The 27,403-nt window shown below is 65.6% G+C and overlaps 1 protein-coding gene across 1 annotated transcript; it reads right to left on the bottom strand.

Moving 5' to 3' along the window:
• Positions 1 to 398: 398 nt before the first annotated feature.
• On the bottom strand, positions 399 to 26,878 carry LOC102186926 (kinesin-like protein KIF1A; the record flags this gene model as incomplete). The annotated part of the gene is given in 22 exon segments (XM_018044705.1): positions 399 to 504; positions 3,176 to 3,260; positions 3,393 to 3,459; positions 3,646 to 3,754; positions 4,547 to 4,602; positions 5,252 to 5,370; positions 6,736 to 6,826; positions 6,960 to 7,128; positions 7,241 to 7,379; positions 7,999 to 8,084; positions 10,011 to 10,129; positions 15,924 to 16,190; positions 16,860 to 16,997; positions 18,254 to 18,432; positions 19,053 to 19,201; positions 19,963 to 20,056; positions 20,198 to 20,270; positions 20,341 to 20,521; positions 23,220 to 23,303; positions 24,071 to 24,177; positions 24,430 to 24,509; positions 26,803 to 26,878. Coding segments are annotated over 22 exon segments (2,574 nt in total), but the record flags the coding sequence as incomplete, so codon positions are not given.
• Between the last annotated feature and the right edge of the window lie 525 nt (positions 26,879 to 27,403).

Raw genomic sequence — 27,403 nt, forward strand, 5'->3', positions numbered from 1 at the left:
GGGCACATCCCCACCCCAGGATGCCAGACCACTGGCCAGCTTCTCCCTGAGCTCCTCCAGGACCCTGGGCCGCAAGGACGCCTGCCAAAGGGGACATGGGCCCACAGCAGTGTGGCTGGGAAGTCCGGCCCGTTCACCTGCTCACTGCCCCATGCTGCCTCCTGCCCGTGAGAGTCCTGAGGACAGGACCCAGCTCCTCCGCCGGCAACGCCCACGTGCCTCTCCATCTGGTGACCGAGCAACAGCTCGCCAGGGGCCCCTCCCTGCACCACCTCCTGGAGGGCCAGGAAGAAGGGCCTGGAGAGCTCAGGGCCCAGGGCAGCCAGGCAAGCCAGATGGGGGGCTGAGAACACACCCCGGGCCCTCCTCCAGAGAGCACCGACCCCGAGCAGACTCACCGGTCATCCTGGGCCGGGCAGATGTATCCGGACGAGAGGATGCTGAGCGACAAGATGTTAGGGTCGATCAGGGACTCGTCCGTTTCTGGGGTGTTTCGGATGCGACCTGCAGGGAGGGGGGTGGGCCACGCGTCACTTCCCAGGAGGGCAGGCGAGCACCAGGTCCCCGCTCTCCATCTCTGCCTGGGCGGGAGCTTCCAGCTACGAGGCCGTGCTGCAGGGTTCCCCACACGGCCACAGGGGCACCTGGCTAAAGGCAACACCGAGAGGGGCAGGGAGGCCCACGCAGGGTCTGCAGTTGGAATCAAGACTGATGGGAGAATACCAACAATCTCAGAGGCGCAGGTGACACCACCCTAGTGGCAGAAAGTGAAGAGGAACTAACTAGCCTCTGGATGAGGGTGGAAGAAGAAGGTGAAGAAGCTCTCTTGAAACTCAGCATTCAAAACACTCAGGATCATGGCAACTGGCTCCATCACTTCACGGCAAATAGATGGAGAAAAAGTGGAAACCGCAGATTTTATTTCCCTGGGCTCCAAAATCACTGTGGATGGTGACTGCAGCCATGAAATTAAAAGATACTTGCTCCTTGGAAGAAAAGTTACGACAAACCTAGACACCATATTAAAAAGCAGAGACATCACTTTGCTGACAAAGGTCTGTATGATCAAAGCTGTGGTTTTCCCAGTAGTCATGTAGGGACGTGAGAGCTGAACCATAAAGAAGGCTGAGCACCAAAGAATCTATGCTTCTGAACTCCAGCATTGGACAAGACTCTCGAGAGTCCCTTGGACTGCAAGGAGATCCAACCAGTCCATCCTAAAGGAGATCAACCCTGAATATTCATCGGAAGGACTGATACTGAAGCTGGAACTCCAGTACTCTGGCCACCTGATGTGAAGAGCCGACTCTTTGGAAAAGACCCTGATGCTGGGAGGGATTGGGGGCAGGAGGAGAAGGGGACGACAGAAGATGAGATGGTTGGATGGCGTCACCATCTCGATGGACCTGAGTTTGAGCAAGCTCTGGGAGATGGCGAAGGGCAGGGAAGCCTGGCGTGCTGCAGTCCCTGGGGTCACAGAGTCGGGCGTGGTTCCATGACTGAACAGCGCCCCACGCGGGGTCTGCAGCTGCGCACGGTGCTGCCTGTCAGTGGGCGTCCTCCCGCAGCCTAAGTTCTGAGCTTCTTGGTTTCTCAGCCATAAATAACTCTTGCAATATCTCCCCGCCCCAGCTGATAGGTTCCAATCACCCAGCCTGGGACTCACAGGCCCTCCTACTCGTTGGAAGAGGACATCTTGACAAGATGAGAAGGAAAAAATGCTTCCTCTCTTTTTATACTTAAAAAAAAAGAAGAGAAACACTATCTGAGTCAAAAATGTCTCCTTGCAAGGGCTATTTCCAGCAAAGCCTTCTAAGATGCCTGTACTTGTGGTGGGGGCAAGGGGTGACTCTGGAACTGCCAAGAGTCAAGACTCCCACCTGGCGCCTCCGTTTCCCACGTCTCACCCGAGTGCACGTGCCCAGTCAGACAGTCGCGTCCGACTCTTTGTAACCCCATGGGCTCCTCTGTCCCTGGGACTCTCCGGGCAAGCATACTGGAGTGGACTGCCGTGCCCCCCCGCCCCACGGGGGTCTTCTCTCTCTTATAGCAATGGTTAATTTGATCACTCCGCCTCCTCGAGGAATAAACAAGTAGCACTGAGTTTTCTCTCTTAAGTCGGAAAGGAGTCACTGGGCCTCTCCCCAAGACCACATCTGCAACAGGGGTGTGTGCGCTCATTCTGCTCTTCTGATTTGTGTGGAAAGACAGCACGGAATAGCTGAAAGGAAACGTTTGTCCCAGGGATCCCAGAACCCTGCGGTCTGCGATCCTGACCTACTGACTCAGGACGACGGGCCCCCGTCACATCCTTGCTACCACACCCCCAAGAGCCACTCCCCAGCCCCAGGGACACTGCCCTTGGGCTAATGCCCACGGCCACAGCAATGCCCGGGGCGAGGCCTTGGAGGTCTCTCAGCTCCAGGGCCATGGGGTGGGGAGGTGGCTTCATGCTGAGAACGGACGGCGGTCCATCCTGGGAGGGATGGCGGTCCCTGTCTTTGAATGGAAACTGGGAAGACAGATTCTTTGCAAAGAGTCAGTAAAGGGAACATTTCCAAGATGGAAGAGTTCACGGCACGAAATTACAGACCAAAAGCATCTAAGCCCCTGGCACTGTGAGCTGAATTGGGTCCCCTCAAAGAGATGTGCTGTGGTCCTGACCCCCAGAACTTCAGAACGTGACTTCATATGCAAACAGGTTCTTGACAGATGAAAGCAGTTGAGACGTTGTCATGCTGGACTAGATGGGCCCTCATCTAAGTATCAAGCCCCGTGAAGACAGAGGATTGGGGTGACGTGTCCACAAGGGGTCCCCACAAACCACCAGAAGCTGGAGGTGGGGAGGAAGGACTTCCCCTGGGGCTTCAAGGAAGCATGGCCGAGCTGCTGACACCCTCATCACAGGACTTATCCACGAGACGGGATCAACTTCTGTGGTTTCAAGCCATCCGGAGTGCGTGACTTCCTCACGACGGCCCTAGCAAGCTAGCGCGGTGATTGAACAGAAGTCTGGAATCACCACCTGAGCCCCTGTGCCCCTCTTCAAGTGAGGGGCTGAGGCACACGGAGGTTAAGTGGGTCAGCCAAGACCGCACAGCAGCAGCAATGGGGCCGGGTCTGGGGCTGAGCACGGCCCGTGTTCCCCCCCCCCGCCCACCCAGCCCGCACTCACCCACCACCAGCTCCCGCACTTCCTTCCAGCGGATGTGGCTGCCCGTCTCGTGCAGAAGGGTCACGGTGATCCGTCTCTGGATGCCCTGCCAGGCACCAGGGGAGAGGACACGGTCAGACGGCTGGACGGCAGGGAGGGGCGGGGGTGGGGCCGGGGTGGGCTGCGGGGCTCAGGACGGGGTGGGCTGCGGGGTGGCGGGGCATCGAGGTCTCCGCACCTGGTGGAGCAGGAAGGTCCCCATGCACGGCATCCCGCCACGGTGGTCCACCACTGCCGGGATGTAGCTGGGAGAGAGGCAGCAGGGCTGAGGGCGTGCCCAGCCGAGCCCCTCGAGCGCAGCACAGACAGCCGGCCCCCGGGGCGGAGCAGAGGGCAGGGAAACACCACCCGCTGCCCTAGGGCCCCTCCTCCCCGCATGTCCCGCGGACCCCTGCCCAGCCCTGCGTGGGCAACACCGGCTCCAGACTCACTCGCCGTTGGCCTCCAGCTCGCAGATCTCGAAGTAGACCAGCAGGTCGTACTTGCAGTGGCAGGGGCCCGGGCAGGGTCTCGTCAGCGTGCTGAGCTTGGTGGCTGGCACTGGGGGGACCGGGAGAAGATGCGGGTACAAACTGACCGTTCGCAGCTGAGGGCGCGCAGAGGCGGCGGGGAGCAGAGCCCCAGCAGCGGCGAGAACATCACCCTCCACGGGGACGACTGGCAGGCTCCACCCCGGGGTGCAGACGGGCCTCGGCCACCACCCCGCGAGGCGAGCATGACTGCAGCTCATCCATGCCAGGAGGGAGAAGCCAGCAGCCCCACGTACCTGGGCACAGGTGGTGGCTGGAGCCACACCTACTCTGAGGCCCCATGACCCACCCAGGACCCCTCGGCCATGCCAAGCACCTGCTTCCAGCACAGAGAGGCCCCAGCCCTACACGTGCGGCCGCTCCCAACACACAGGCTCCATGCCCCAGGTGCCCAGCCACTTGTGCCCACAGCCAGGCACGGGCTGACCTCCCAGGGCCCTTCCTCCAGGGTCCTCCTGGGCTCGCCCACCTCCAGCCTCCCCCGCCCACCCCGGGAAGCAGCTTCCGGGCCGGCCTTTCCTCTCAGACCGTGTCTGTCCTGCAGGTTCAGTTCACAGGGCCCGGCCCCCTGGGAGCCCCCGGCCCTCATCCCCAGCTGTGGGCAGCCTCCCGGATGTCCCTCTGTGGCCCCCGCTCTGTTATGGAGTCCTGACTCCATGGGGCCTCTGGAGGGCCAGCGGCGGGGGGAGGGGGCAGGGTGGTGCCAGGAGGCTAGGGGGCAGGGACGCCCCCACAGGACTGCACTCTGCCAAGGGCAGCCGGCCCACACAGGCACCCCTGCACCAGGGAGAGCCCCACCTACCTGGCTTGGACAGCGGCATGACCCGTGGGAAGTGGCGGCGAGAGGGCCTCAGGGGGCTGTGTGGACAGAGGTGGCGAGAGTGACCGTGAGTGACCAGAGGCTGGTGCCCCTCCCACGGGGCCTGGGAAAGGCCTGATCTCAGGCCTCCACCAGCCAGGGAGGAGGCACCCTAGAACCCGAGGCCCCCCGGGACGCCCCAGGAAGCCCTGGGGATCCAGGCAGGCCCCTCCCGTCCCCAGGACAGGCGAGTCCTGGAACCAGCCCCTTTGGCCTGCCCTGCCGACACTCCGCTGTGGGTCCCGCACGTCAGTGCAGAGGGTGCCTGGAGGCGGCAACAAGGGCCGCCGCTGCCCCGAGGCCACACACACACGGGGACCCACCCTGAGAGCCCCAGGCGGGGGAGGGAGCAGGGCCAGTCGCCCCCGTCCCACCTGGGGGGCGGATCACGCAGGAACAGGGCACGGGGTTGCCCTGGCCAGCCCCGCGTGGCTTCCCTGGGCCCCGGGACACGACCGAGGTTCTGACAGCGCCCCTCTGAGACCCCCCTCAGCCCCGCAGGGCCGGCCACAGACAGGGAGGTGTCGGGGGGGCACACGGATCCAGAACCAGCACACCAAGCCTGTCTAGGGTGCAGATCAGGCCTGCCGGCTGGGAGGCGAGAGGCCCCAACCCCCTGCAGCAGCCCGGCGGGGCCGGCCTGCTGACCTGAGCACGTCCTTGCAGAGAGGCGGGAATGGGTGCTGCTGGTAGTGCCCGAAGACCTCGAACACGAGGGGCTGGCTCTTGATGTACTCGATGAAGGATCTGGTCACCTCCACCGCGATCTGGTCGGGGGGCGGGACAGACAGTCAGGGAGGGGAGAGCTCAGCCTCTGTGGAGCACCCGGCACCCCAGGCCCAGACCGGAGAGCCTGGGACTGACCTCGCCTGGGTCTGCCCAGCCTGCTCCTCCACAGGCCCTGTGGACCAGCCACTTCGGGCCGGCCCAAGGGCTCTGCCCCCAGGACTGAAGGGCTGAGGGCCCCTGGGCTCAGCTGCTCTTTCAGATCACAGAGCTGGAGGATGGGCCTCTGTGACCCCCCTCGGGCTCTCGTTCCACTCGCCTGGCGCTGTGGGTTGAACTTTGTCCCCCCTCCTCCCACCCACCCCCCACCACCCTACGTCCATGTGTTAAAGCATGTGTGTTACAGAGGAGTCTCCACAGAGGCGACTGAGCTAGAATGAGGTCGCCGGGGACCCATAGGCCCAGTATTCTTGTAGGAAGGGGACACTTGGGCACAGGCCCGCACGGGACACGACGTGAGGCTACCAGGGAAGGCGGCCATCTACGAGCAGGTGGCAACCGGTTCTCATCACAGCCTCAGAGGGAGCGCGGAGCCCACCAGGCTCTCGGTCTTAAGCCTCCGGGGCTGAGAGGTGGGCAGCCCCTGGTTGAAGCCCCTGGGCTGACGGGCCCTGCTGGGCCACCAGGGAAGGAACCCATGCAGCGCCCTGGCAGAGCTGGCCCCACTTTCCTGGCTTAGAGACCACCAGAGCCCCTCGTCCCTGAGGGGCAGGACGGGCCACAGTCCACAGGCCCTTCTGAGCCAGGTCGGGCTGGCTGCTCAGGGCATACCCATAGTGCAGGTCCAACTCACACTGGCCGGCTGGGCCCCTGAGGCCTGGCAACCCAGCGGCTTCGGTCAGGGCCGTTTCCCCGCCTCACAGCACAGTCCCCTGCTCTCCTGACACCTGGCTCGAGTTGCGGGTTGAACCGTGTCCCCACCATCTACCAGTTCTTCCAGGCTGGGGGTTCCCTGGCCTCTCCGGCTTCTGCCTGGGCACCCCGTGGCCCTCCGTGCGCCCTGCCCTGCCCTGCCTCATCCCCAGGACCAAGCCAGGGCGCCCTCATTGGGCCCCCAGACCCTTCAAATCCACATCCAGCGGAGGCTCGCCGCAGGGACCCTCGGGGGCTCTGGGCTGCCCCCACCTCCAGTCTTAAGCCCCCCAAAACCCCTACTGCCCAGCAGGAGCACGCGTGCCCCTGCCTGGAGCCTGAGGGCCTGTGTCCTCACACCCAGCCCAGGGTCGGTGCGCAGGAGAGGGAGAAGCTGGGACCGAATGAAAGCAACTCGGGGGTCTCGGAGGCCTGCAGAGCCAGGGCCCCGGGAGGGCGGGTCACGGCAGGGGTCGGGGGCCCTGATGATGTACGTTTTGGACGTGGTAGAAGCCGAGCGGGGGTCCCCTCCCCGTGTTCTTCAGGGGCTCCGTAGAGAAGGCCTCGTCATGGCGATGGATGAAGCTGTGAACCGGAAGAGGTGCGCGGTGGGTGCAGGGCCTGGGCATGGGCACCTCAGCCTCCAGGGTGCCACCATGTGCCCCTGCCCCCTGCACCTTGCCAAGGCCCACCCGCACAGCCTGGGTACGAGGCTCACTTGAACTGGCAGAAGATGTCAGCGTATTCAGCAGAGATGCTGGACGCTTGCAGGACGGTCACGCGGAAGGTGAAGGTGCTGCCCAGGCCGAGGTGGTCCAGGGCGGTGTCCAGGGGCCCGTCCAGGGTGGCTTTCTCGGGACTGTCCAGGAGGCTTTCCGGGGTCACCGCTGCTGGGAGCAAAGGGCAGAGGGGCGTGGAGGGACCCGAGGGGCTGAGCCCGGGCTTGGGAACTGGCCTGCAGCATGCGTGCCGGCCAGGAGGTGGGCGGCGGAGACCCACCTGAGCAGGTGTTATTGTTGACCTCGTCGGCTGAGGGCCCAGAGTCTGCAGCCTGGCCCTGGCCTTCCACAATCCGCAGCTCCTCCTGGGAGGTCCCTGAGCGGGACATGCCCACCCCAGGGCAGGACTCGGCCTGGAACTGTGCAGGAGGGGGTGGGGTTGGACAGAGTGCTGCCGGGGAACCTGAGCACCCACCCAGGCCCGCCTCTGCCCACCGAGGCCCGCCCCTGCCGCGGGCGTACCCCTCCCCAGGCCTCATTCTTCTCAGGGCTATGTTAGTCTAGGAAACGGGAAAGGAAGGTGGGACACGTCTCTGGGGTTCAGCTCTGCCCCCACCCCGGCCAGGACCCCTCCCTCAGCTCCCCCCCTGCTCCCCACCCTGCTCCCGACCCTGCTCCCCGGCTGCCCTGGGCAGGACGCAGGGAAACTCCCCCAACTGCTTTCAGGGTCTGGCCAGCCCCCCCACCAGTTGCCCACAAGGCCCCCACCGCCCCAACTCTGGGCCCTCCGGCACTGCTGGATGCCCCATGCCTCTCCTGTGAGGCCCAGCAATGATGACCTCTCTGAGAAGGACTGGGGGGCCCTGGGCCCAAGGCCTCAGAGCACCGAGGTTCAGGCAGCCGCCTGGGCTGGGAGGTCCCGGCTTGGGCCTCTCGCCCGAGGGCAGGAAGGGCGCCTGCAAGGAAGAAGCCGTCCTCCCCCATCCCTGAGGCTGCGCAGGGCTGGCGGCCGGGTGGCGTCTGTGGCTGCACCACTACCTTCTCAAAATGCTGGTCGTCAAAGGAGATTTTGGCTGTTCCCGACTGGCGGACGCCGGAGCCATAGTCAGGGGCCTCCTCGTCAGCTGAAACAGGATCAAGCAGAGGGTCAGGCCCAGCTTGTCCCCAGGCAGGAGAGGACATCCAGGCTGAACGCTGGCAAGGGCGACGCGGGAACCAGGTGGGGCTCCGACCTGCCTGGGGGCTCCCAGACATGGCCGAGGGGCCCTGAATGACCAGGGCATGTCCCGGGCACCCTGACCGCCCGCCTCCGCTGCCCCAGGGCCCAGCGGCAGCCACATTGTCCGCACAGCCGCTCTGAAGGGGCCATGAACTCTACCTTGTCAGAGCCAAGCTTTCTACCTCTGCTCCCCGCCCCTAAGTCCTGCCCCCAGCCTCAGCTGCCGCAGCAGAACCCAGGGTCCTCCGGACCCCTCTTCCCCCTCCCCCATCACGCAGCTGGATACTCAACACCCCACACGCTCTCACACCCCCTTCTTCCCGGTGTGCAGGGTTCCCTACTGCCTGGGACAAAACCAAACCCTTCTGCCGCCTGAAGGCCCCTAGTTCTAGCCCTTCCAGGCCCCCTAGCCCCCAGCTCCAGCCACTGTGGCTAGACGCCACTGCAGGAGACTTCACAGATGCCAGGGGGCCCTGACCCTCTGTTCTGGGGCCCTGAGTGGGTGCGACCACCCCTGTGCACCCCGGCTGCCTGAGGGCCCAGGGCTCTCTCCCACCACCGCCCAGGGTGGCCCAGGGCTGGCACAGGAGGGCTCCTGCTACAGCAGGGGGACGAGGCAGGGATGACCATCTCCTCCAGCTCAGCCACCACGTGGGGGACGTCGGGTGTGGCCCAGACACACGCAGCACCGACCTGTCTACGAAGCGGCCGGCCAGGTGGGCCTGCTCTACAGGGGCCGAGGGGTCAGGAAGGGCTAGGAAGAGCCCGAGGAGGACAAAGCACCCAGCGGGCCAGGGTGCCCTCAGGGGAGGAGGGCGGCGTTGGATGCCTCAGCATCGCCATCACCTGGCTTGTGCCTAAAGCCAGCCCACCCCCAGGGTCCCCTTTTCAGTCACGTCCCCAGGGCCCTCAGCACCACGGTCACACGGCTGGAGGAGCTGGAAAGAGCGCTTGGGATCATGGAGAAGCGATACCCACCACAGCGTCGAAACATTCAGAGTGTGCACACACGGGCTACCCAGCGGGCGAGCAGGGCCCCCATGCTGCTCACGCTCCGCGCCCCCCTGTCCTGGCCTGGGCCCTTGGCAGCCGCACATGGGGCACCCAAAGTGCCCGGGCCAAGCCTCAGGGAGGGGAGGAAGAGGCCCGAGGAGACACCAGAGGCTGGAGGCGGAGAAGGGAACACGGGCCACCACAGGAGAGGGACCCTCTGGCCGAGCAGTCCCCCACGCGTCCTCCAAGCATCTCTCCACACTCCTTTCTAAAAAGCTTCACAGAGGACCCACTTTCAGAGGAGCGAACCCAGCAAACCCAAAGCCCTCCTTGGGGTGGCTGTCCCCAGCCGGGAGGAGTGGCCAGGAGGGGACCAGGCAGTGAGGGGCGTCTGCTTCTCAGTGAGGGGCTGGACCAGCTGGCCGGCAGTGGGGAGGGGCTCACGGCCTCTGGGGACACAGGTCAGCACCTGACCAGCCATGTGCTCCAAAGGGGGCAGTGCTGTGGAGTTGGGAAGGCTGGGGGACCCCGGGCTGGAGTCTGCACACTCGTCCTGGGGCTGAGACCGTGGTGAGAGCTTGGGGGGCACTTCTGCACCAGGCTGCGTCTGCAGGCCACCTGGTGGGGCCCCGAGCCAGAGGGGGTTCAGCCAGCCCTGGGCTCAGCCCGCGCGGCCGTGAAGGCCCCAGCCGACCAGGAAGAGCCCCAGGGGCACAAGCCGAGCACCGGCCAGCAGGGCTTCTCTCATGGGGAGAGACGGAGGAGGCTGGCTGCACGCAGACCACCACGCAAGGCCGTCGGGTGAGGGACAGACCCCGCCCAGGCCACCTGCACGCACCTGAGATGGCCTGGACAGCCACGCGCAGGAAGCCCTTCACCTCGCCCTTCTCGCTGACGACGGCCACGCGGTGCACCAGCGGTACGGGGTACAGCAGGTTGCTGAGGTACACGAAGGCCCTGGGGAGGGGAGAGGCGCGGTCAGGGCCGCCCGCCGGGCACCGCGCCGGGCGGCGGCAGAGGCGGCAGGACGGGCTCACAACACAACACTGCAAAGCAGAAGGGAGCGGGCAGCCAGGCGGGGGCAGCCAGGGTGGGGGCAAGAGCGGGCAGGGCAGCGGGGCGGGAGGACGCAGAGGTGAGGGGCGGTCTGAGCAGAGGACAGGGAGGAGGAGGGCTCAGCCTGCTTCAAGGACGACGACCGGGGACCACCTCACTGACCTATGACCCTCACGCTGGTGCCGATGCCCCTGTCTCCCCTGCCCGTTTCCCGGGGGCCCCTGACACTCGTGGACCCCACAGAGGGCCTCGGATGACGAAAGGCGGCTCAGGGCTCCCTGTGAGCCTCTCCAGGAACACAAGGGGCGAGAGCTCCATGACTTCAGCCAGAGCCCAGGAGGAGGGCTGAACAGAGCCTCGAGAATGCCCCAGACGCTGCAATGCTGCCTGGCACGGCCCCACCAGCCCCAGGGCCGAGAGCCCCCCTCTCCCAGCAGCTCAGCTGTGTGCCCAGCTAGTGCCAGGACAGGCGGGCCAGAGGCCACGTCACCCTGTGGCACCCCCTCCCTGAGCCGGTCGACCTGTGGGGTCTGACAGGCAGCGAGGACGGAGCCTGTGCTGCCCCGCGGGTAGGCAGCTGAGCACAGCTCCCTTCCGGTCAGGGTGTCCTCCTACCCTCCTTAGGCCATGCCCTCTTTGAGGTGTGTCCTCCTCGGGGGGACCCCCTCTTTGAGGGAGCACCCTGGTTTCCAGCTGCGCTCTGCCCTCCACTCCAGCCCAAAGGCACAGACTTGGCAACCCTGAGCTCCTGGGCTGGGGGGAGTTCGGGTGTGGTCCCAGGGGAGGGGCAGGGTTTGGAGCCCGATGGTGGGAGGTGCTGGAGAGGAAGTGCGGGGGGGTGGTGAGGGGCCCCAGGTGGGGACAGAGGTGTGGGCAGTTGAGGTGGGAGTCTGGGCACTGGTCTGGGTGGGGTGGGGGCGCTGGGGGACAGGAAGAGAGGTGTGTCGTCCGTCACCCCGCCCCTCATCCAGGCTGGGGTCCCCACTCTGGACATCCCGTGGCCACAGGCGGGGGGCGGGGCTGCCCCCAGGGCCCTGCGTCCCCTCTCCGGTGGGCCCCTGGCCTGGCCACCACCGGCCTTCCCCCGCCGGAGGTCAGGACTCTGCACGCCATCCTCGCTTGTCCCTCAGCTCTGCCTCGAGTCTCTCTGAAACCCATCACCCGGCCCATCAGCCCTGGCCTCCCTCCTCCCCCAAGGCCTCCACGGCTGCCAGAGGGGACCTGAGGCCCGAGCAGACGCCACCCGCCGCAGCCTCTGAGCTCTCTGCTTCCGACAGACACCCCAGCCCCTGCTGTGGCCCAGCCCGGTTCTGGCCTCACAGCCTGGTCTGTCTGCTCCCTCTGTGCACGGCCACCCACGTCTCAGCCTCCGGGCCGTTTTCTGCACAGCTCTCCCCATTGGCCCGAATTTACCAGTAGGCCCAACCTCTGTTGACTGGTTTTGCTTTCTGGGCCCTTGAAGGCTGAGCCAGGCCCCAGACGCCCCAGGGTGCGGCCTCCCAGGGCCTGCCACCGCAGCCCCCTGCCCCCTAGCAGGCAGAAGCCCCCTCCCTAGCATAGCGCCTCTCTGAGGACGCCCCGCGGCCCCTCCCTTCAGTGCGCTCTTTGGATGAGGGGCACCTCTGCCTGACTGGGGGCGCGCGGGCACTAAGGCCCACTGCAGGGAGCAGAAACCAGCAAGAGACACTGGAGCCCGGAGAACGGAAGGCCTCGCCCAAGTCGCAGAGGGCACTGCCTAGCACCCACCTCAAACAGGATGGGGGGCCTCCCCTCCCAGGCACCTGGGCTCCTGGCCCAGCTTCTCTGATGAAAACTGGGGGTGGGAGGGGGGCGGCCGTGAAATGAGCCAAGTCACAGGGTCCAGAAGGGGAAGCGCAGGGCGAGGACTCAGGCACAGATCCGGCTCCGCTCCCCCGAGGCCCAGCCGCCCCACCTGACCCAGAGGGCTGAGGGGACTGGGTGGGGCAGCCCCCAGGTGCGGGGCCCAGTCAGCGCTGCCCTCCAGCCCTGCCTGCCCCTGGGCACAGCCCGCTGCAGAAAGCAGGGTTGGGAGACTTCCCCGAGCCCCAGGCACCAGGCGAGGGGCCTGCCCACCCCCCTGCACCCTGCAGGGGCCCACAGGAGGACCCACGGGGAAGGCATGCTGCCTCGGTTGTGGGCTAGTGAGGGCATGATACCTTCCTGAGGCAGTGTCAGGCTGTCCAAGGGCCACCAGCCAGGAGGGCCTGCCAGGCTCGGGGCCGCCTCCTGGAAGGCTCAGGGGGCAGCCCCCCAGGCACTGGCTCCCAGCTCCCTGATGGCCTCTCGCAGCGCCCTGCAGGGGACCCGGGACCACCCCGAGGGGCGATGAGGGAGGGGAAGCAGATCAGTCCTCCTCCCTCCTGAGCCCACGGAGGCCAGGACTTAGGCAGTCACAGCAGGCCTGCGGCAGCCGGGCGTCCCCACTCCCCGATGGCCCCGCGGCTGCACACACCCCCTGCGGTCTCCCGGGGGCGCCTCCTGCCACAGGGCCCACGCATCAAAGGGGGCCGCACCCCGTGAGTCCTAAGGCTCAAACCACCCCACTGGCAGCCTGCCACTGAAAGCTCCAGGAGAGAAACTGCGTGACAGCCCCCACGGGCCCACCCAGCCGGCGCTGGAGCCCCCAGCACCATGCCGCAGGCGGCTGGGGTCCCCTCTACTCACACCTCAACACGGACGCTGGGGCTCCCTCCCCAATGGCATGCCTCAGCTGGACTGGGGGCATCGTCCTTCTAGGGGCTCAAACACAGCACCGGAGGTCTAAGCAGGGGTGCTGGGGCTGGTGTCTCGCAGGTGGAGACGGAGGCCCGAGGACAGCAAGGCTGGGGGCAGACGCTCGGCTGGGGCGGGACCAGGCTTGCTCCAGGACAGCCCCTGGCTGTGGGCACCATGCCCCAGTACCCACCGGCTTACTTAAGGTTCGTTAGGTAAATCCAGTCTTTCCCGATCTCAGGGGATTTCCCCACATCGGAAAGGAAAGAAAACCCAGATGCTTAGGGTATGCAAAACGACAGGGCTGGGGGCTTCGAGGGCCCCCTTGCTTGGAGGTTGGGGTTTCACAGAGAAAAAGACGCCTGGAGTCCACCGCCACGCTCGCCCTCTCTGAACCTCACTGCCGGCTGTGGGGGGAACTGGTCCCCAGACTCTTGCGGGCACCAGGCGTGTTCGCACACAGATCAGACGTAGTCCTGGGCAAGGGCTTCCAGAGGGCACGGCAGCCTGATGGGACCCTCTCTCCTTGCTGCCCTTCACCCTGGGACAATGACACCACCTTCACCCCGAAGGGACCCCCGGGCCTGGCAGCCCCTGTCCCTGGTGCCAGCAGCAGCCTAGAGGGCAGGGGGCAGGAAGACCCCAGGCCCACCCCGACCAACGGGGATGGGAGAGGGTGGGGCCCGAAGGGTAGAGGCCGGGCCCTCCAGACGCCCAAGTGGACAGCAGCGTCCACCACCCCGGGGGCTGGAGCAGCCTGGCCCTGTCAGGAGGACCCCTCCTGCCACGGCGCACCCACCCGCACACGGCGGCCCGACACCTTGCTGGAGACCATTCGGGCTGAGCGGCTTGGCCCGCAGAGCACACCCAGGGAGCTCAGCCTTGCCGGCCCAGTGCTTTTCCACCGGAGTCCTGGATCCTACACTTGGTGGGGGGGCACATGTCCTCCTTCCCCAGGACAGTCCATCCCAGACAGTCAGCCCCTCACCCTCCTCTCTCTGCGGCTCCCCTGCCCACCCCCCTTTCTGAGAGCGAAGGTCCAGGCGGGGAGGATCACGGGGGAGACTGAGCCCACAGGCCCACCTCCTCATCCCGGGCCGGCCCACCCCACCCCCCAGCGCAGCGGCACACAGGCTGTCCCTGGACTCGGAGGAGACCCCCGCCAGGACCCCGTGCTTGGAAGTGAGGGCACCTTGAAGCAGGCTGAGACCCGCCAGAGACAGAGGGGCGGCAGAGGTGGGGGCCGGGGCGGAGCGTGGGGGAGCGGAGGAGGCGGCGCTAACCACGAGATTGGTGAGGTGCAGACCCATGCTGGGGCCACGGAAGCCTTTCCGGAGGGAGGCAAGAGTGGGCGCCCCAATTTCGCTTAAGCTTTGGAGACAGAGCCAGCAGCTACCAGAAGGATAAAGGGGACCACACACGGGTCCTCCTCAGGGCTGGGCCTGCACAGCTGCTGCGCGGGAAAAGCCAATTCTTGCCAAACCAGAAAAATCAGGACGTTTCCAAATGAAGCCCCTCGCAGACGGCCGCGTGGGGAGCTGGCCTCTCGCGCGGCTTTGGCTTTGGTTGTTTCGTAACATCCCAGATCACGGGGGGAGTGTCGGAAGGACCCAGCTCTTTCTGGCTGAGACTGCAAGAGCCCACCCCCGTTTCTCCCAGTGACCCCACACCTGCCTGACACCCGGCTGCCCTGGCCCGTGCGGCCAGGCTTTCTGAGAGGCCTGCATGGGGCCAGCCCCGGGGGTCACACCTTTGATTGGGTCGGTGGGGCAGGAAGCTGGGCTGGGGCATCTTAGGAGAGAGCCAGGGGGCCAGCAGCCCCTGCTCAGGGAGACCGAGTCAGAATAAATCCGTGACCCCCTCGACAGAGCCTGCTTCCTTCCCAGAGGAACCAGAGGAGCTTCACTCCAGCAGCTGCAGCCAAGGGCTCCCAGCACAAGCCCCGTTACCTGGGGGCCGGCCTCGGCACCGCTTCGGCACTGGTGTTTCAAGGCCAAGACTCCCAAAACCTTCCCTCAGCCTAGCCCAGGAAGCAGTCCCGGACTCCTACAAAGGCTGCCATTAAAGCTATCTTCCACCTCAGCAGGCAGACAGGACGTATCAATTCAGTCTCTGTGAGCCGAGGTTTCTACTGCTACAGCTAGGTCTCTAGATCTCTCCTCGCTTCTGTCCCGTGCTGATAAAAAGACAGACTGTACTTGCCCCATCTGCCTGCAGAGTGAACCCTGCGCCCCCTCCTGGACCTGGTCTCTCTCCTGTCGAGAGCCCTTAATCCCTGCCTCGCCTCCACAAAGGGCACCTCCCTGGAGGGCACAAGGCCAAGGGTGTGTGTCCAGTGCTGACGGCCTGAAGGTCAGGAGGGATGGGGTGTTCTGGATCTTAGATGGAGACTGGCTCAGAGAGAGGCCAGGCTGCCTGGGGCTTCAGAGGGAGGCCCTCCCACTGCCAGGCTCTGCCCTTCCTTCAGGAGCCCCTGCCCCCCGATGGCCTCCTCCAGGTTCCGCTCCCCTCCCCACAACAGTGGCCGGGGGGCACTGAGAGCAGACCCGGCCCTCTGTCTCTTTTGGAAAACAGCAGAGGGACGGACAGCAGCCTCAGCTGCTGGGTGAGGGGGCGGAAGGGTGCCTGCCCCCACTTTTCCAAACGCCCCGAGGCCCCTGCATGGGGGTGGGGGCTCCCCCCGGGGTTCCGGAGGCCGCTCTGCAGAGACGGGGGCCCCTGCGTGGAGCCTGTGCCCCGGGGCGTCCTGCCTCCTCTGTCACTGGGCCCCCACCCTCCCGGGCTGGGCCTCCCCAGGACAGCCAGGGGCGCCCTCGGGGCCTCGCCCGCGCCCCGGGGGAGGCCAGCCCCTGCCTGCCCCGGCGCCGGGGCGGCGCCCTGCGGCGGCCCACCGTGCCCACAGCAGTGCTCCTGTGCAAAAGAGCTGGTTCCTTCCCAGCATGCCGTCCTCAACCTCACCAACCTTCCTACTAAACTGAACAGGGGGGGCCGGTCGTAAAACGGGTCCCGGCCGTCGCACAGCACGTGCTCCGGAAAGACGTCGTCCTGCAGGTCCTCCTCCTCCTCCTCCTCCTCCTCCTCCTCCTCCTCCCCCACGCTCTGCTCCTCGGCAGGCTCGGTGGCGTCGGAGTCGGGGCTCGAGAAGGTGGGGGAGGGGGTGAGAGCAGCCATGCGCTCGCTCATGCATGTGTTGAGAAGAGGGTAGCTGTTGCAGCCAGAGACGACTGAACTGGGGTTAGTGCGACAAGACAGAGAGAAGTTAACACCGGCTCCTCGGGGGCGCGGGGCGGGGCGGGCGGGCGGCTGCGTGTGGCCCGGCCAACGCACAGACCACCGAGGGCGCCGCCTCCAAAGACGAGGTGGCCCAGGGCGCGCTGTCCCCAGGCGTGGACACACACGCACAGCCCCCCATGGGGATGGTGTGCAGCCCCGGAAGGTCCCGGCAGGTCCCGGCAGGTGTGGTCCTGGCTGGGTGTGGCCAAGGTCATGGCCGCGTTGAAGCCTCAGAAACCATGCCCCGTGGGGGCAGGGGCTGGGTGCAGCCCCCAGCCCAGGAGGCAGGGAACAACAGGCTGGACTCTGGGCTCTGGGAGCACTCACGCCCCACCGGTGACCCAGAAGGTTGACCATGCCCCATTCTCACCCGTGGACAGGTGTTGCCTGAGGGCTACGGCCCCGAAGCGGGGGTGGGTGGCAATGTGGAGACCCCCTCCCCATCAGGGCCCGCTGGTGTGTGGAGAGGAGGATGGGGTCGGGGGGAACTCAGACCAGGGAGCACCAGGGCAGGGGATTCAGCGTGGAGGACGGCCAGCACCCGCCTCGTGTCGGGGCCAGGGCCCAGGCCCTCGCCACCCACCAGTTTCCCAGCCTCTCAGCCAGGCCGGAGGTAGACACCCACCTGCCCACCAGCCGGAACCAGGGGAAGCGGTCGTAGAAGGGGTCTCCCCCAGTCACCACGTTGTCACAGTCCTCGATGACGCTGGAGGGCACCTCGGCCGCCCGGTCATACATCTCCCGCATCAGGTCCAGCCGCTGCCTGCGGGGCAGAGGTCAGCGTGGGCCCGGGCGGACCGTCCTGCTCAGGGTTGCCCTCAGCTCAAGAGGGTTTGCCAGACAGACCCTCCACGGTCCTTGGAATCGGCTGACCGTGAGCAAGTGGCTTGAGATTCAACACACGTTCACCACACACTTCTCTTAACCCCAGTGACAGCCGCAGGGTGTCAGCAGAGGACAGCGCTGGGACCAGCCAGGGCGGGGGGGACCCGGACTCGGGCATGGAGCCCCGGGAGCTGGTGAGCGAAGGGCAAGTTGTGACAGGACACGAGAAACAAGGCCTTTCCCAAGTCATCAACCTGGAAAAGCAGCAGGCTGTGGGAGAAACACCTGCGAGGGATATTTCCCTCAGGGGCCCAGGTGCAACAGGAAGGGCCTGGGGGCACATTCATCCCCCAGGAGTGGCTGCAGCTCGGAGGACAGGGGCAGGTGCGCCTGTGAGCATAGAGGGTTGGTGCGCAAGTGCCAGTGGGCCTGTGTTTGAGGGTGAGCGGGACCACGTGTGTAAGTGTGCACGGCTGCACGTGTGAGTGCATCTGTGTTCTTCATTTTCTGTGTCTCCTGGTGTTCTGACATCTCTGGGGCCTCACTGCCTGAGGACACCCTTCCCCCACAGTGAAGACCCCCCCAATTACCTGGCCCAAGCCCACTCAACCCGCCAGTTCCCCTGCCCTAATCTCCAGGTGCAGGGCCAGGCCACCAGGCAGCCCTGCCCCAAGCCTCCAGCACTGTTCTAACCGGCCGGTCCTCACCGTTCACCTTGTCCAGCTGTGCCCACGAGCGCCTCGAAGAGGCCGTAGCGAGACCCCCCCTTCATCCCCAACAGCCCTGTGCCTCCCCTGCATGTGGGTGTCCCTCCTTCCAGGGGAAGCTGAGCAATAGTAAACTCTTCTCTCGGGGCAAAGCCCTGCCCAGTCACCTTCACCCAGGAAGAGTCAGGTGCACGGGGCAGGGTGGGAACGTGGGGCCCTGGAGGCAGATGGGAGGGCAGACTGGCCGTCCTCCGGGGACCCGCCCTGCTCTCCACCACCCCCAGGCTTTGCCCGAGGCGGAGGAGCCCCTGCCTTCCTACGCCTAGCCCCTCGCCACCCCTTCCTCCAGCTTTAGCCTGGCTTTGGCAGAGCAGAACACAGATCCTTTAATAAGCCTGGATCCTGCGTACTTTCTTCCAATTTAAAAAGACCCTGAAACAGGAAAACGAGCCGCCAGACATCCGCGTTCACTCCGCTTCCCGCACACCTGAGTTTCTCCAGCGTCCAGTAGTGGGTGGCCCCGTTCTTCTGGTCCTGGACCTCCACCGCCACGATGGTGCGCGGGAAGGGGCGAGTCTCTCGGTCTTTGGCGGCCTCCGGGGGCAGCAGGTCAGGTGGCAGCGGGGAGTAGAGTGTGTCCGTGAGGAGGACAAACTGGAACTGGACCTGTACGCGGTGAAGATGGCACCTGTCAGCCCCTGGAGGTGGAGCCCAGCCCCAGAATAGCCTCCTCCCCGCGGCTGGAGAGGAAGCTCCGCTTCCCCCGCGCTCCAGCCTGCCCACGCGCTCCCCTTGGTCAGTGCTGGCCTCCTTTCAGCCACCCGCCTTCCTAGGGGTACAAGTCAGGGGCCTCCCGCCCCTTGGCAGGGAGGCAGAGCCGCTCAGCTGGGAGTCCTACGGGGCTAGAAAGGCGCCATCGAGGTGCAGACGGCATGGTGGGGGCGTGGCGTAGCAGGGCGCGGGGCGTGGCGTGGAAGGGGCGTGGCATGGCGGGGGCGTGGCAGGGTGTGGCGTGGTGTGGTATGGCAGGGCTTGCTATGGGCTGTGGTGTGGTGTGGCATGAGCGTGCTGTGCGTGACAGGGGTGTAGCGTGGGCATGGCATCAGTGTGGCTGCATGGGCGCGCTGGGGGCGTGATATGGGGGTGGCGTTGCAGGGAGTGGCATCAATGTGGCTGCATGGGCGTGGCGTGGTGTGGCATGGCGGGGGGCGTGGCATGGCATTGGGGGGGCGTGGCGGGGGCGTGACATAGCGTTGCAGGGGCGTGGCATGGCGGGGCTGGCCCACCTTCTTCTTGAGCTCCACGCTGATGGCGTTGGCCTCCTTGAGGAATATGGCGTTGCCCCACAGCAGGTCCCGCAGCGATGTGAACTGGTACCACTTCCACTTTCGGAAGGCCCACAGTGCCAGCTCGCATTCCCGCTCGGTCCACTGGACTGTGCGGAGAGGCGGGCCTGGTCGATGGGGGGCGGGGGTCTCTGGCCCCCAGGGTCGAACCAACTGTCTGGGGCGTTCGGGAAGGGACCGGGCAGGGAGACTGCCTCGGGGAGCGGCCCTTGGGCCCCAGAGGGACCACCGTGCCCCCGCCGTGAGCGCGAGGGCCTGAGGGTTAGGCCGGAGCTCAGCAAGGACTCGGGGCAGCAGTGGGGCGTGGGCAGGAGGATGGACTGCAGCCTGGTACCCCGCCCTCCACCCAGATAGACGAGTCCAGACAAGGGCGTCCAAGTCACATCTGCGCAAGGGGCCAACCAGCTGACCCAAGGCCAAGCTGGATGTGAACCCTGCCTGCGGGAAGTCCTCCGCCCGGCAGCTGTGGTCAGCGGCGGGCTGCCCAAGCAAACGCTCCCAAACGGAGCAGAGACCTTGTCCCGGGAGGAGCACTAGCGCCCCTCGGGCAAGACAGGCCGGGTGGACGCAAGGTGCCAGCATGGGACCCTGCCCCGTCCTCCTCGTGCTCCAGGCTGACTCCCCCAGAACTGCACGTGTGTGCACACGTGTGTGTATGTGTGTACGCGCACAGGTGCCTTCCTGCTGCAGCACAGCCTCCCAATCCTGCCTGCAGATCGGGGTCCCCCGGGCAAAGATGTGGACCAGCCGACCTGCAGGGAGTGGCCCCAGGCCCCTCTCCTCAGGGAGACCCCTCCCCAGCCCCAGGCCGGCCCCCCCCCCCGCCCCTGCGCCGGACACGACCCCTCACCTTCATCCTCCGGCTCCTCCTCCTCCTCGTTCACCTCGGGGTAGTACCTGGAGTCCATCTGCTTCTGCAGGGCCTCCAGCTTGCTCTCGTAGTCCTGGGCACAGAAGCGCGCCTGTGGCTCCGCGCGGAGACCAGCCCCCTGCGGCCCTCCCCGCCGGACGTGGCCCCCCAGCGCCAGCTCCAGCGGCTGCACGGAGGGCTGGGGGAGCAGGGACCGCGGGTGGGGGCGCCTCACCAGCCGCTGCTGCTCCAGCAGGTAGGTGGCCTCCTCGCGCTCCCGGCGATACTGGTCCTCCAGCTCCTGGAGCCTGTAAGAGCACCGGGTGAGTGCGGGCGGCGGGTGAGGGCGGCGGGGCCGGGAGGGGCAGCCTCGCCCACCTCTGCTCCATCTCTAGCTTCATGTCGATGCCCTGCTTCTCCAGCAGCTCGCGCTGTGCGAAGGCCCAGTCCACGGGCTCGGCCGGCGTCTCTGCGCAGGGCGTGCGCTCGCGCTCCTGCCGCGCCTGCTCGGGGTGGTTGAACCGGAACACGTGGCTCTTGCCCATGATGATGCGGTTTCCTGGGGGACAGGGGCGGGGCCGAGGCCCGAGCTGAAGAGCCTTTGGTCTGGGGGCCCTTGGAGGAGGGGAGGGGAAAGGGGAGGGATTCCCCCCCGAGGTCCCAGCATCACCCTCCCCAGGGGGCCCCCAGTTGTCCGGAGCCAGCCCACTGCCTCCTCTGGCCCGCGTCCCCCTCACCAGCCCCCGGCGGGGTGGCCTTCTCCCGCACCAGGACCTGAAGGAGCCTCCTCACGCTCCCTGAGCCTCCCCTGGGCCTCGCCCTTCCCAGCAGCAGTGATGTTTGAGAACAGTTGTGGAGCATCTCCACCATCCCATCCTCTCCACAACCCCGGACGTGCCACTCCCAGGCCAGCCTGGCCTCCTGCCCCGTGCCCTGGGCCCAGCGCCCCCTATCTGAGGGCTAGGCTTGGCCCCTCTGCTGGGCACTTCCCTTCCCGGCTGTCCCCTGGATGGCAGCAGAGCAGGGGCCGGCATGTTTCCAGAGCCAGGCTCCACCCTGTCGGCAGGACCCTCCCAGGCACACAAGTGCCCCCAGGGCAGTGCCAGCTGTCTCGGGACTGTCCTGCCTGGAGGCAGGGATCTCTGTAAACCTCCTAGTTTCCTTCTGACTTTCTCCAGGAATCACAGCTCTACTCTGGGGCCGCAAACTCAGCTCAGTCCCACTCCCCATAAGAGGCTCCCAGCTTGCAGGCAGCTTCTCCTCCAGCCCCCGAGATCCACTTCCCTCCCAGCCCAGGCCCCGCCCTGAGCCCGCGGGCACTGATCCTGAAGTAACATGGGAGACAGAAACTGCTCTCTGGACCTGCCCTTGCCTGGCTCAACCAAGCGGGGACGCCGGCCACGGGCGGCCCCACGAGGCCCCTGGGTCCAGGATGCGTGTTGTGTACCCCTCAAGGCATGCCAGGACCACAAAGGCAGGGAGGGCCGTTTGGAGCAGCCAGAGAGGTCTGGATGTCAGGCTGGGGGTGTCCCCTCTGTAACCCCAGCTGGGGCAGAGGGAGAGTCCCTTCGTTCTTAGCAGAGTCACCAGACATGATGACACGACGGGCTGTCTCACGTGTCAGCTCTGCCGGGGAGCCGAGCCGGGGAGAGTGCCCTCGTTCTCAGCAAAGTCACCCGGACACAGTGACACAACAGTCCAGCTAACGCGTGAGCTCGGCCGGGGAGCCGAGCCGGGGAGAGTCTCTTCATTCTCAGCAAAGTCACCGGGACACAGTGACACCACAGTCCATCTAACATGTCAGCTCGGCTGGGGTCCTGAGCCAGGGAAAGTCTCTTCGTTCTTAGCAAGGTCACCCGGACACAGTGACATGACGGTCTGTCCGTGTGTCAGCTTGGCTGGGGAGTGGAGCCCAGCAGTGCGCTCGGGTATGGATGTAGGTGCTGCTGGGTTGGGGGCACATCTGTAGCTGGGGTGGCACCTCCAAGCACATGACCTCAGGACAGGAGACCACCCACAGGACGTGACAGGCCTTGCCCCTTGGGAAAAGGCCTTAAGAGCTAAACAGGGACGTTCCTGAGGAGAAAGTTCCACCCTCGGATTGCAGACCTGTCTGTCCAGCCCCCACCACCTCCTGAGCCAATTCCATGGAATAAATCCCTCGGTAGATGGGCAGACAGATACAGCAGTATATACACGTGTGTGCGGGTGTGTGTACATCTTCCTCCTGCGTGTTTACACGTGTGTGTGCATACATCTTCCTCCTGCGTGTTTACACGTGTGTGTGCATACATCTTCCTCCTGCGTGTTTACACGTGTGTGTGCATACATCTTCCTCCTGCGTGTTTACACGTGTGTGTGCATACATCTTCCTCCTGCGTGTTTACACGTGTGTACATACATCTTCCTCCTGCGTGTTTACACGTGTGTACATACATCTTCCTCCTGCGTGTTTACACGTGTGTGTACATACATCCTCCTCCTGCATGTTTACACGTGTGTGCATACATCTTCCTCCTACGTATTTACACGTGTGTGTGCATACATCTTCCTCCTGCGTGTTTACACGTATGTGTGCATACATCTTCCTCCTGCGTGTTTACACGTGTGTGTGCATACATCTTCCTCCTGCATGTTTACACGTGTGTGTACATACATCTTCCTCCTGCGTGTTTACACGTGTGTGTACACACATCCTCCTGCTGCGTGTTTACACATGTGTGTACATACATCTTCCTCCTGCGTGTTTACACGTGTGTACATACATCTTCCTCCTGCGTGTTTACACGTGTGTGTGCATACATCTTCCTCCTACGTATTTACACGTGTGTGTACATACATCTTCCTCCTGCGTGTTTACACGTGTGTGTATATACATCTTCCTCCTGCGTGTTTACACGTGTGTGTGCATACATCTTCCTCCTGCGTGTTTACACGTGTGTGTATATACATCTTCCTCCTGCGTGTTTTATAACACCAGGGCACGAGGCCCAGCCAGGGGGCCGGGGTGCAGGGGTTTTGCAGCCTACACCCCAGTGGCCGCTCTACCAAGGCCCCCCTCCATCCGGCCGGGGCTCTGGGACAGGGCCCCTCATGGAGTTCCACCTCAGCGCTGCCGCCAACAGCCTTCGCCCCACCACCTCCGACCCTACGGTGCAGCCAGGGCGCCTGCGAGCTGGCCAGGTGCCTGCAGCCCCACAGCCTGGGAGCAGGGGGACACAGGCGTGGGGAGTGGGGCGACCGCGCCCCCGCTGTACCTGACCGCAGGACGCTGGGCTCCGTGACTTTCTTGCCGTTGACATAGGTGTCCGCCCCTTCACAGGGCTCTAGGGTCACCACAGCTGCAGGACAGGTAAGGGACAGAGAGGAGGACCGTGAGGGGCTGACACCCTGGCTGTCTCCCTGAGTCCAGCAAGCTCTCAGCGTGGGGTGGGGTCTTGACCCTCCTGGGCACCTGGCACCCAGCTGTGGCCCCCCGCAGGCGCCTCCTTCCTGCGGCACCTCGATTTGGCCTCAAAGAAGCTGGAGGGGCATCTCAGCCCCTCACAGGCAAAGGAGGTGATACATGGCAGGGAGGCTCTTGTGCCCCAAGTCAGAGCCAGGAAGGCCGTGCCAGGCACCCACCCTGCCCTACGGGGTCTCCAGGAGGGATGGTCCTGGAGTCCCAGAACCCCTCCTGGCTTTGTGTCCACCCCCCGAGGGCAAGGAGGGAGAGGTCTGGGGACAGAATTCTGGGAGAACACAGAGAAGTCAGTGGTCTGCAGCCCTGAGGCTGGCCAGACACCCACGAGGGAGCGTGCACTAAGCTTGGGGGCCGTGGCTGCTATGACAGCAGGTACCTCCCTGAAAAGGAAGCCTGGCAGCGGTGACAGAGACCCAAGAGCAGGCCGGCCAGGCAGACAGGCAGATGGCCACCCCCAGCCCGCGGGAGGCTGCGGCCTGAGAACAGTTGTCCCCTTGATCTGGGCTCACTGCCCTGCCACCCATGAACGCCCCGACTGGCCCCCAATCTGAGGAGGGAGCCCAGGTCCCCAGCCCAACTGTCCAAGCGCCTTTCGAACCGGGGTGGTTCCTGGCACGACTAGGAAGCTGGAGGGGGAGGCGGTACCTTCGCTTCCCCCGCGGGAATCGCTCCGGAAGACACAGTGCTCCTCCTTGATGAAGTGCCCGCTCAGAACGATGTCCTGCCGCTTCTCCGCGTCCTCCCGGCCCACCCTGCGTGCAGCGGGCCGTCAGCACCGCAGGCCCCGTGCACCATGACGCTGCGCACCGGCCCACACCGCCCCCGCAGTCTCCTGGACACCCAGCCCTTACAGGAAACGGCTGGAGAGCACACGAGTAGGGGCTTAGGAGACACCCCCAACACGGCCTGGCCGCGGGGAGCCACACTGCCCAGAGGGGCCCACAGCATCACCACCAGCGCACCGCCAGGCTCAGCGCCCCTCCCCGTGCCCCGCCGACCCCCACCTGGTGATCCCATCCTTGATATAGTAGAGCAGGCACTCGGACATGAGGGGGTCCTCGTTCAGGTTGACCAGATGTGGCGTCTGGGGAGACAGGGGGTCACCTCTCTTGGGGAGGGCAGGAGCCTGACCCTGGCCGCCCGCTGCCCTCTCTCCCTGGGACCACCAGCCCTAGGCCCGGCCTCACGGGGACACAGTATCCTCCAGCCTGGCCGAGAGGACCGGAGGAGACTCTGATGGGGACCCCAGAGCCTTGGGGGCAGTACTCGGGGCCGCTGGACCTCTGGAGAGGCTGGGAGTCCAGCTCTGAGCACTGGAGGCACACGGGGCTTGGATGTGCAGGGCAAGCCTGGGCTCCGTGGGGCCTGGGCCTGGTCCTCCACTAAAACAGGACCTGAGGTCCCCCTCCCAACCCAGGGGCTGAGGCCCCAGGGGGACCCAGGAGCCAGGAAGGGGGTGAGGGTGCCAGGCAGTGGGGCTTGGGCCCTGGAGGCCGAGGAGCAGAGAGGCTGCGAGCCAGCCGGTCGGACACTCCCTGCCTGTCCTCACCAGGGGTCTACCAGAGCGCGAGTCACGGCCAAGGGGAGCACATCCCCCGCGGCCCTGTCTAAGCACTGCCCACCCCGTGCCCAGAGCAGCCGTGGCAGGCTCCGCCCCTCCTCCTCTGCTCTCCCTCAGGGTCTCTGGGCCCCAACACTTCCCGACCTCCACCCCATCCCGGCAAGGACTCTGCAGCATGGCAAGGCTGGACAGCTTCCTGCTTCCCACCTGGCTCCTTGGGGCCAGCTGTCCACACCCTCACTACAGACCCCTGGGGCCCCCCAGTGATTCCGCTCAGGGTCAGGCCGACCTGGTCATCAGACACAGGACAGACCATCTCCAGCCACCCTGTTCCCGGGAGGGTGTCCTGCGTGTCTCCAGAGGAGACGTCTCGGGGGGCCTCCAGGGCCAGTCCCCTCCTGGGCAGTGTCCAGGCCTGGGCCACCAGCAAATCCTTCTGCCAACAACGAAGCCAAGAGACTGCACAACTGGTGCCCCGAGGGCATGTGTGCCCCAGCGCTGCACACTCCCCAGGGCAGCCCAGGGACGGGGCAACCCCCGTGGACGGGGCATACCCCAGGGATGGGGCAATCCCCCAGGGACGGGGAATCCCCCAGGGACTGGGCGTCCTCCCATAGCCAGGGCACCCCCAGGGACAGGGCACCCCTCCCCAGGGACGGGGCATCCCCCCAGGGACAGGGCGTCCCCCCAGGGACGGGGTGTCCCCCCATGGATGGGGCATCCTCCCAGGGACTGGGCGTCCCCCCAGGGACAGGGAATCCCCCAGGGACTGGGCATCCCCCCAGGGACGGGGCACTCCCCAGGGAGAGGGCACCCCTCCCATGGACAGGGCGCCCTGCCACAGGCAATGAATCCCAAACAAAACTAAAAACCTATCTGGACAGATGTGAAGCACCCCAGGGCGCCACTGGCCCCCGCCCAGGGCCGCAGGCACCCTCCCTCCTGCCTCTGGGCCTCCACACGTGCTGCTCCCCAGCTAGCGGGCAGTGCAGACACAGCCTGGGGGCCCGGCCCCGTCCCCAGGGAGCAGCCACCCTGAGGGACGGGCCTCCACACGGGCACCCGTTCTCCTCTTCCAGTGGGGCCCAGCGGCACAGCACTGGCTTCACGTGCCGCCAGCTCCAAGACAGGCAAACACAGGAGCCCTTTTGTGAGATAAAAAGTCAGCCAGGTGCTCCCTCGCTAGAGAAGTGGCAGGGCCAGGGCCTGAGCGGACTGCCACTGCCTCCAGGAAGGCTTTGGGGCTTGAAGCGCGGTTCCTAAGGGCTCTAAGGGTCTAGCGATCTTTGGCAGGGGAGGGTGGGTCTGTGTGCTGGAACCACAGAGACTGTTCCCAGTGCTCGTGCGCTGCCCCACCTGAGCTACGGAACAGGGGATGGGGCTTGGTTCCATGTGAGGTCCTGGGCCATGGGCAAGCCGGGCTAGGTGCAGAAGAGGAGTCCCTGCTGGGACGGCCGGGCTTATTTCGGCTAACCTCCAAGTGGACAGCTGGCTCCTGGGCCGTGTCCCCCAGCCCTGCCCTGCAGGCTCCTGAGGGGGTGCTGGCTCCCCCTGTTTCAGGAACCCGGTCTTAACCTAAGGGGCCCAGCCGACCCCTCAGGCAGCTAAGTGACCTCCCTGACGTCCTTCGGCCAAAGAGACCTCCCATGGTGAGCAGCGGGAGGCGAGGGGCCACACAGGGAAGGAATGGCTGTGCGTGAGCGTGGCCGGGGCCCCGGAGCCCACTTCCCTGCCCCCAGTAGCGGACAGCTGCCGAGGGCTGCAGGTCCCCTTTCCGTCCGTGCTGGCGCAGCCCAGAGAATGGATCGGCTCCTACCTTTTTGGGAGAGAACACCCCCAGCGTGCCACCGTCCTCCCGCATGGCCACTCCCATCTCGGCCAGCAGTGCTTCCCTGGGGGACAGAGTGAGGAGTCAGCACCCACACAGGCTTTCATCTGGGCTGTGGGTTCAGGTGCCCCTTGGAGGGACTGCTCCCCTGAGTGGGGGTCAGGTCAGTGGGGCCACTGGTGACAGGCATGGGACCCCTGACTGCAAGACCGCAGAGCTGGGCACAGTGTCCCAGCCCCCACCTCCCACCTCTTCATTGGGGGGCCAATCCCAGCCCCCCACCTCCCACCTCTGCATCAGGTGGCCTGGTCCCAGCCCCACCACCCACCTCTGCATCAGGTGGCCTGGCCCCCAGCCCCACCTCCCACCTCTGCATCAGGTGGCCTGGTCCCAGCCCCACCCACCCACCTCTGCATCAGGTGGCCTGAGCCCCCCCCAGCCCCCACCCCACCCCACCTCTGCATCAGGGTGGCCTGGCCCCCCCCCCCACCCCCACCTGCCCCCACCTCTGCATCAGGTGGCCTGGTCCCAGCCCCCCACCTCCCACCTCTGCATCAGGTGGGCCGCTGGCCCCCAGGCCCAGCCGCCC

This window comes from Capra hircus, unplaced genomic scaffold (assembly GCF_001704415.2).
Source record: "Capra hircus breed San Clemente unplaced genomic scaffold, ASM170441v1, whole genome shotgun sequence".
In the NCBI taxonomy this organism is placed as follows: domain Eukaryota; kingdom Metazoa; phylum Chordata; class Mammalia; order Artiodactyla; family Bovidae; genus Capra; species Capra hircus.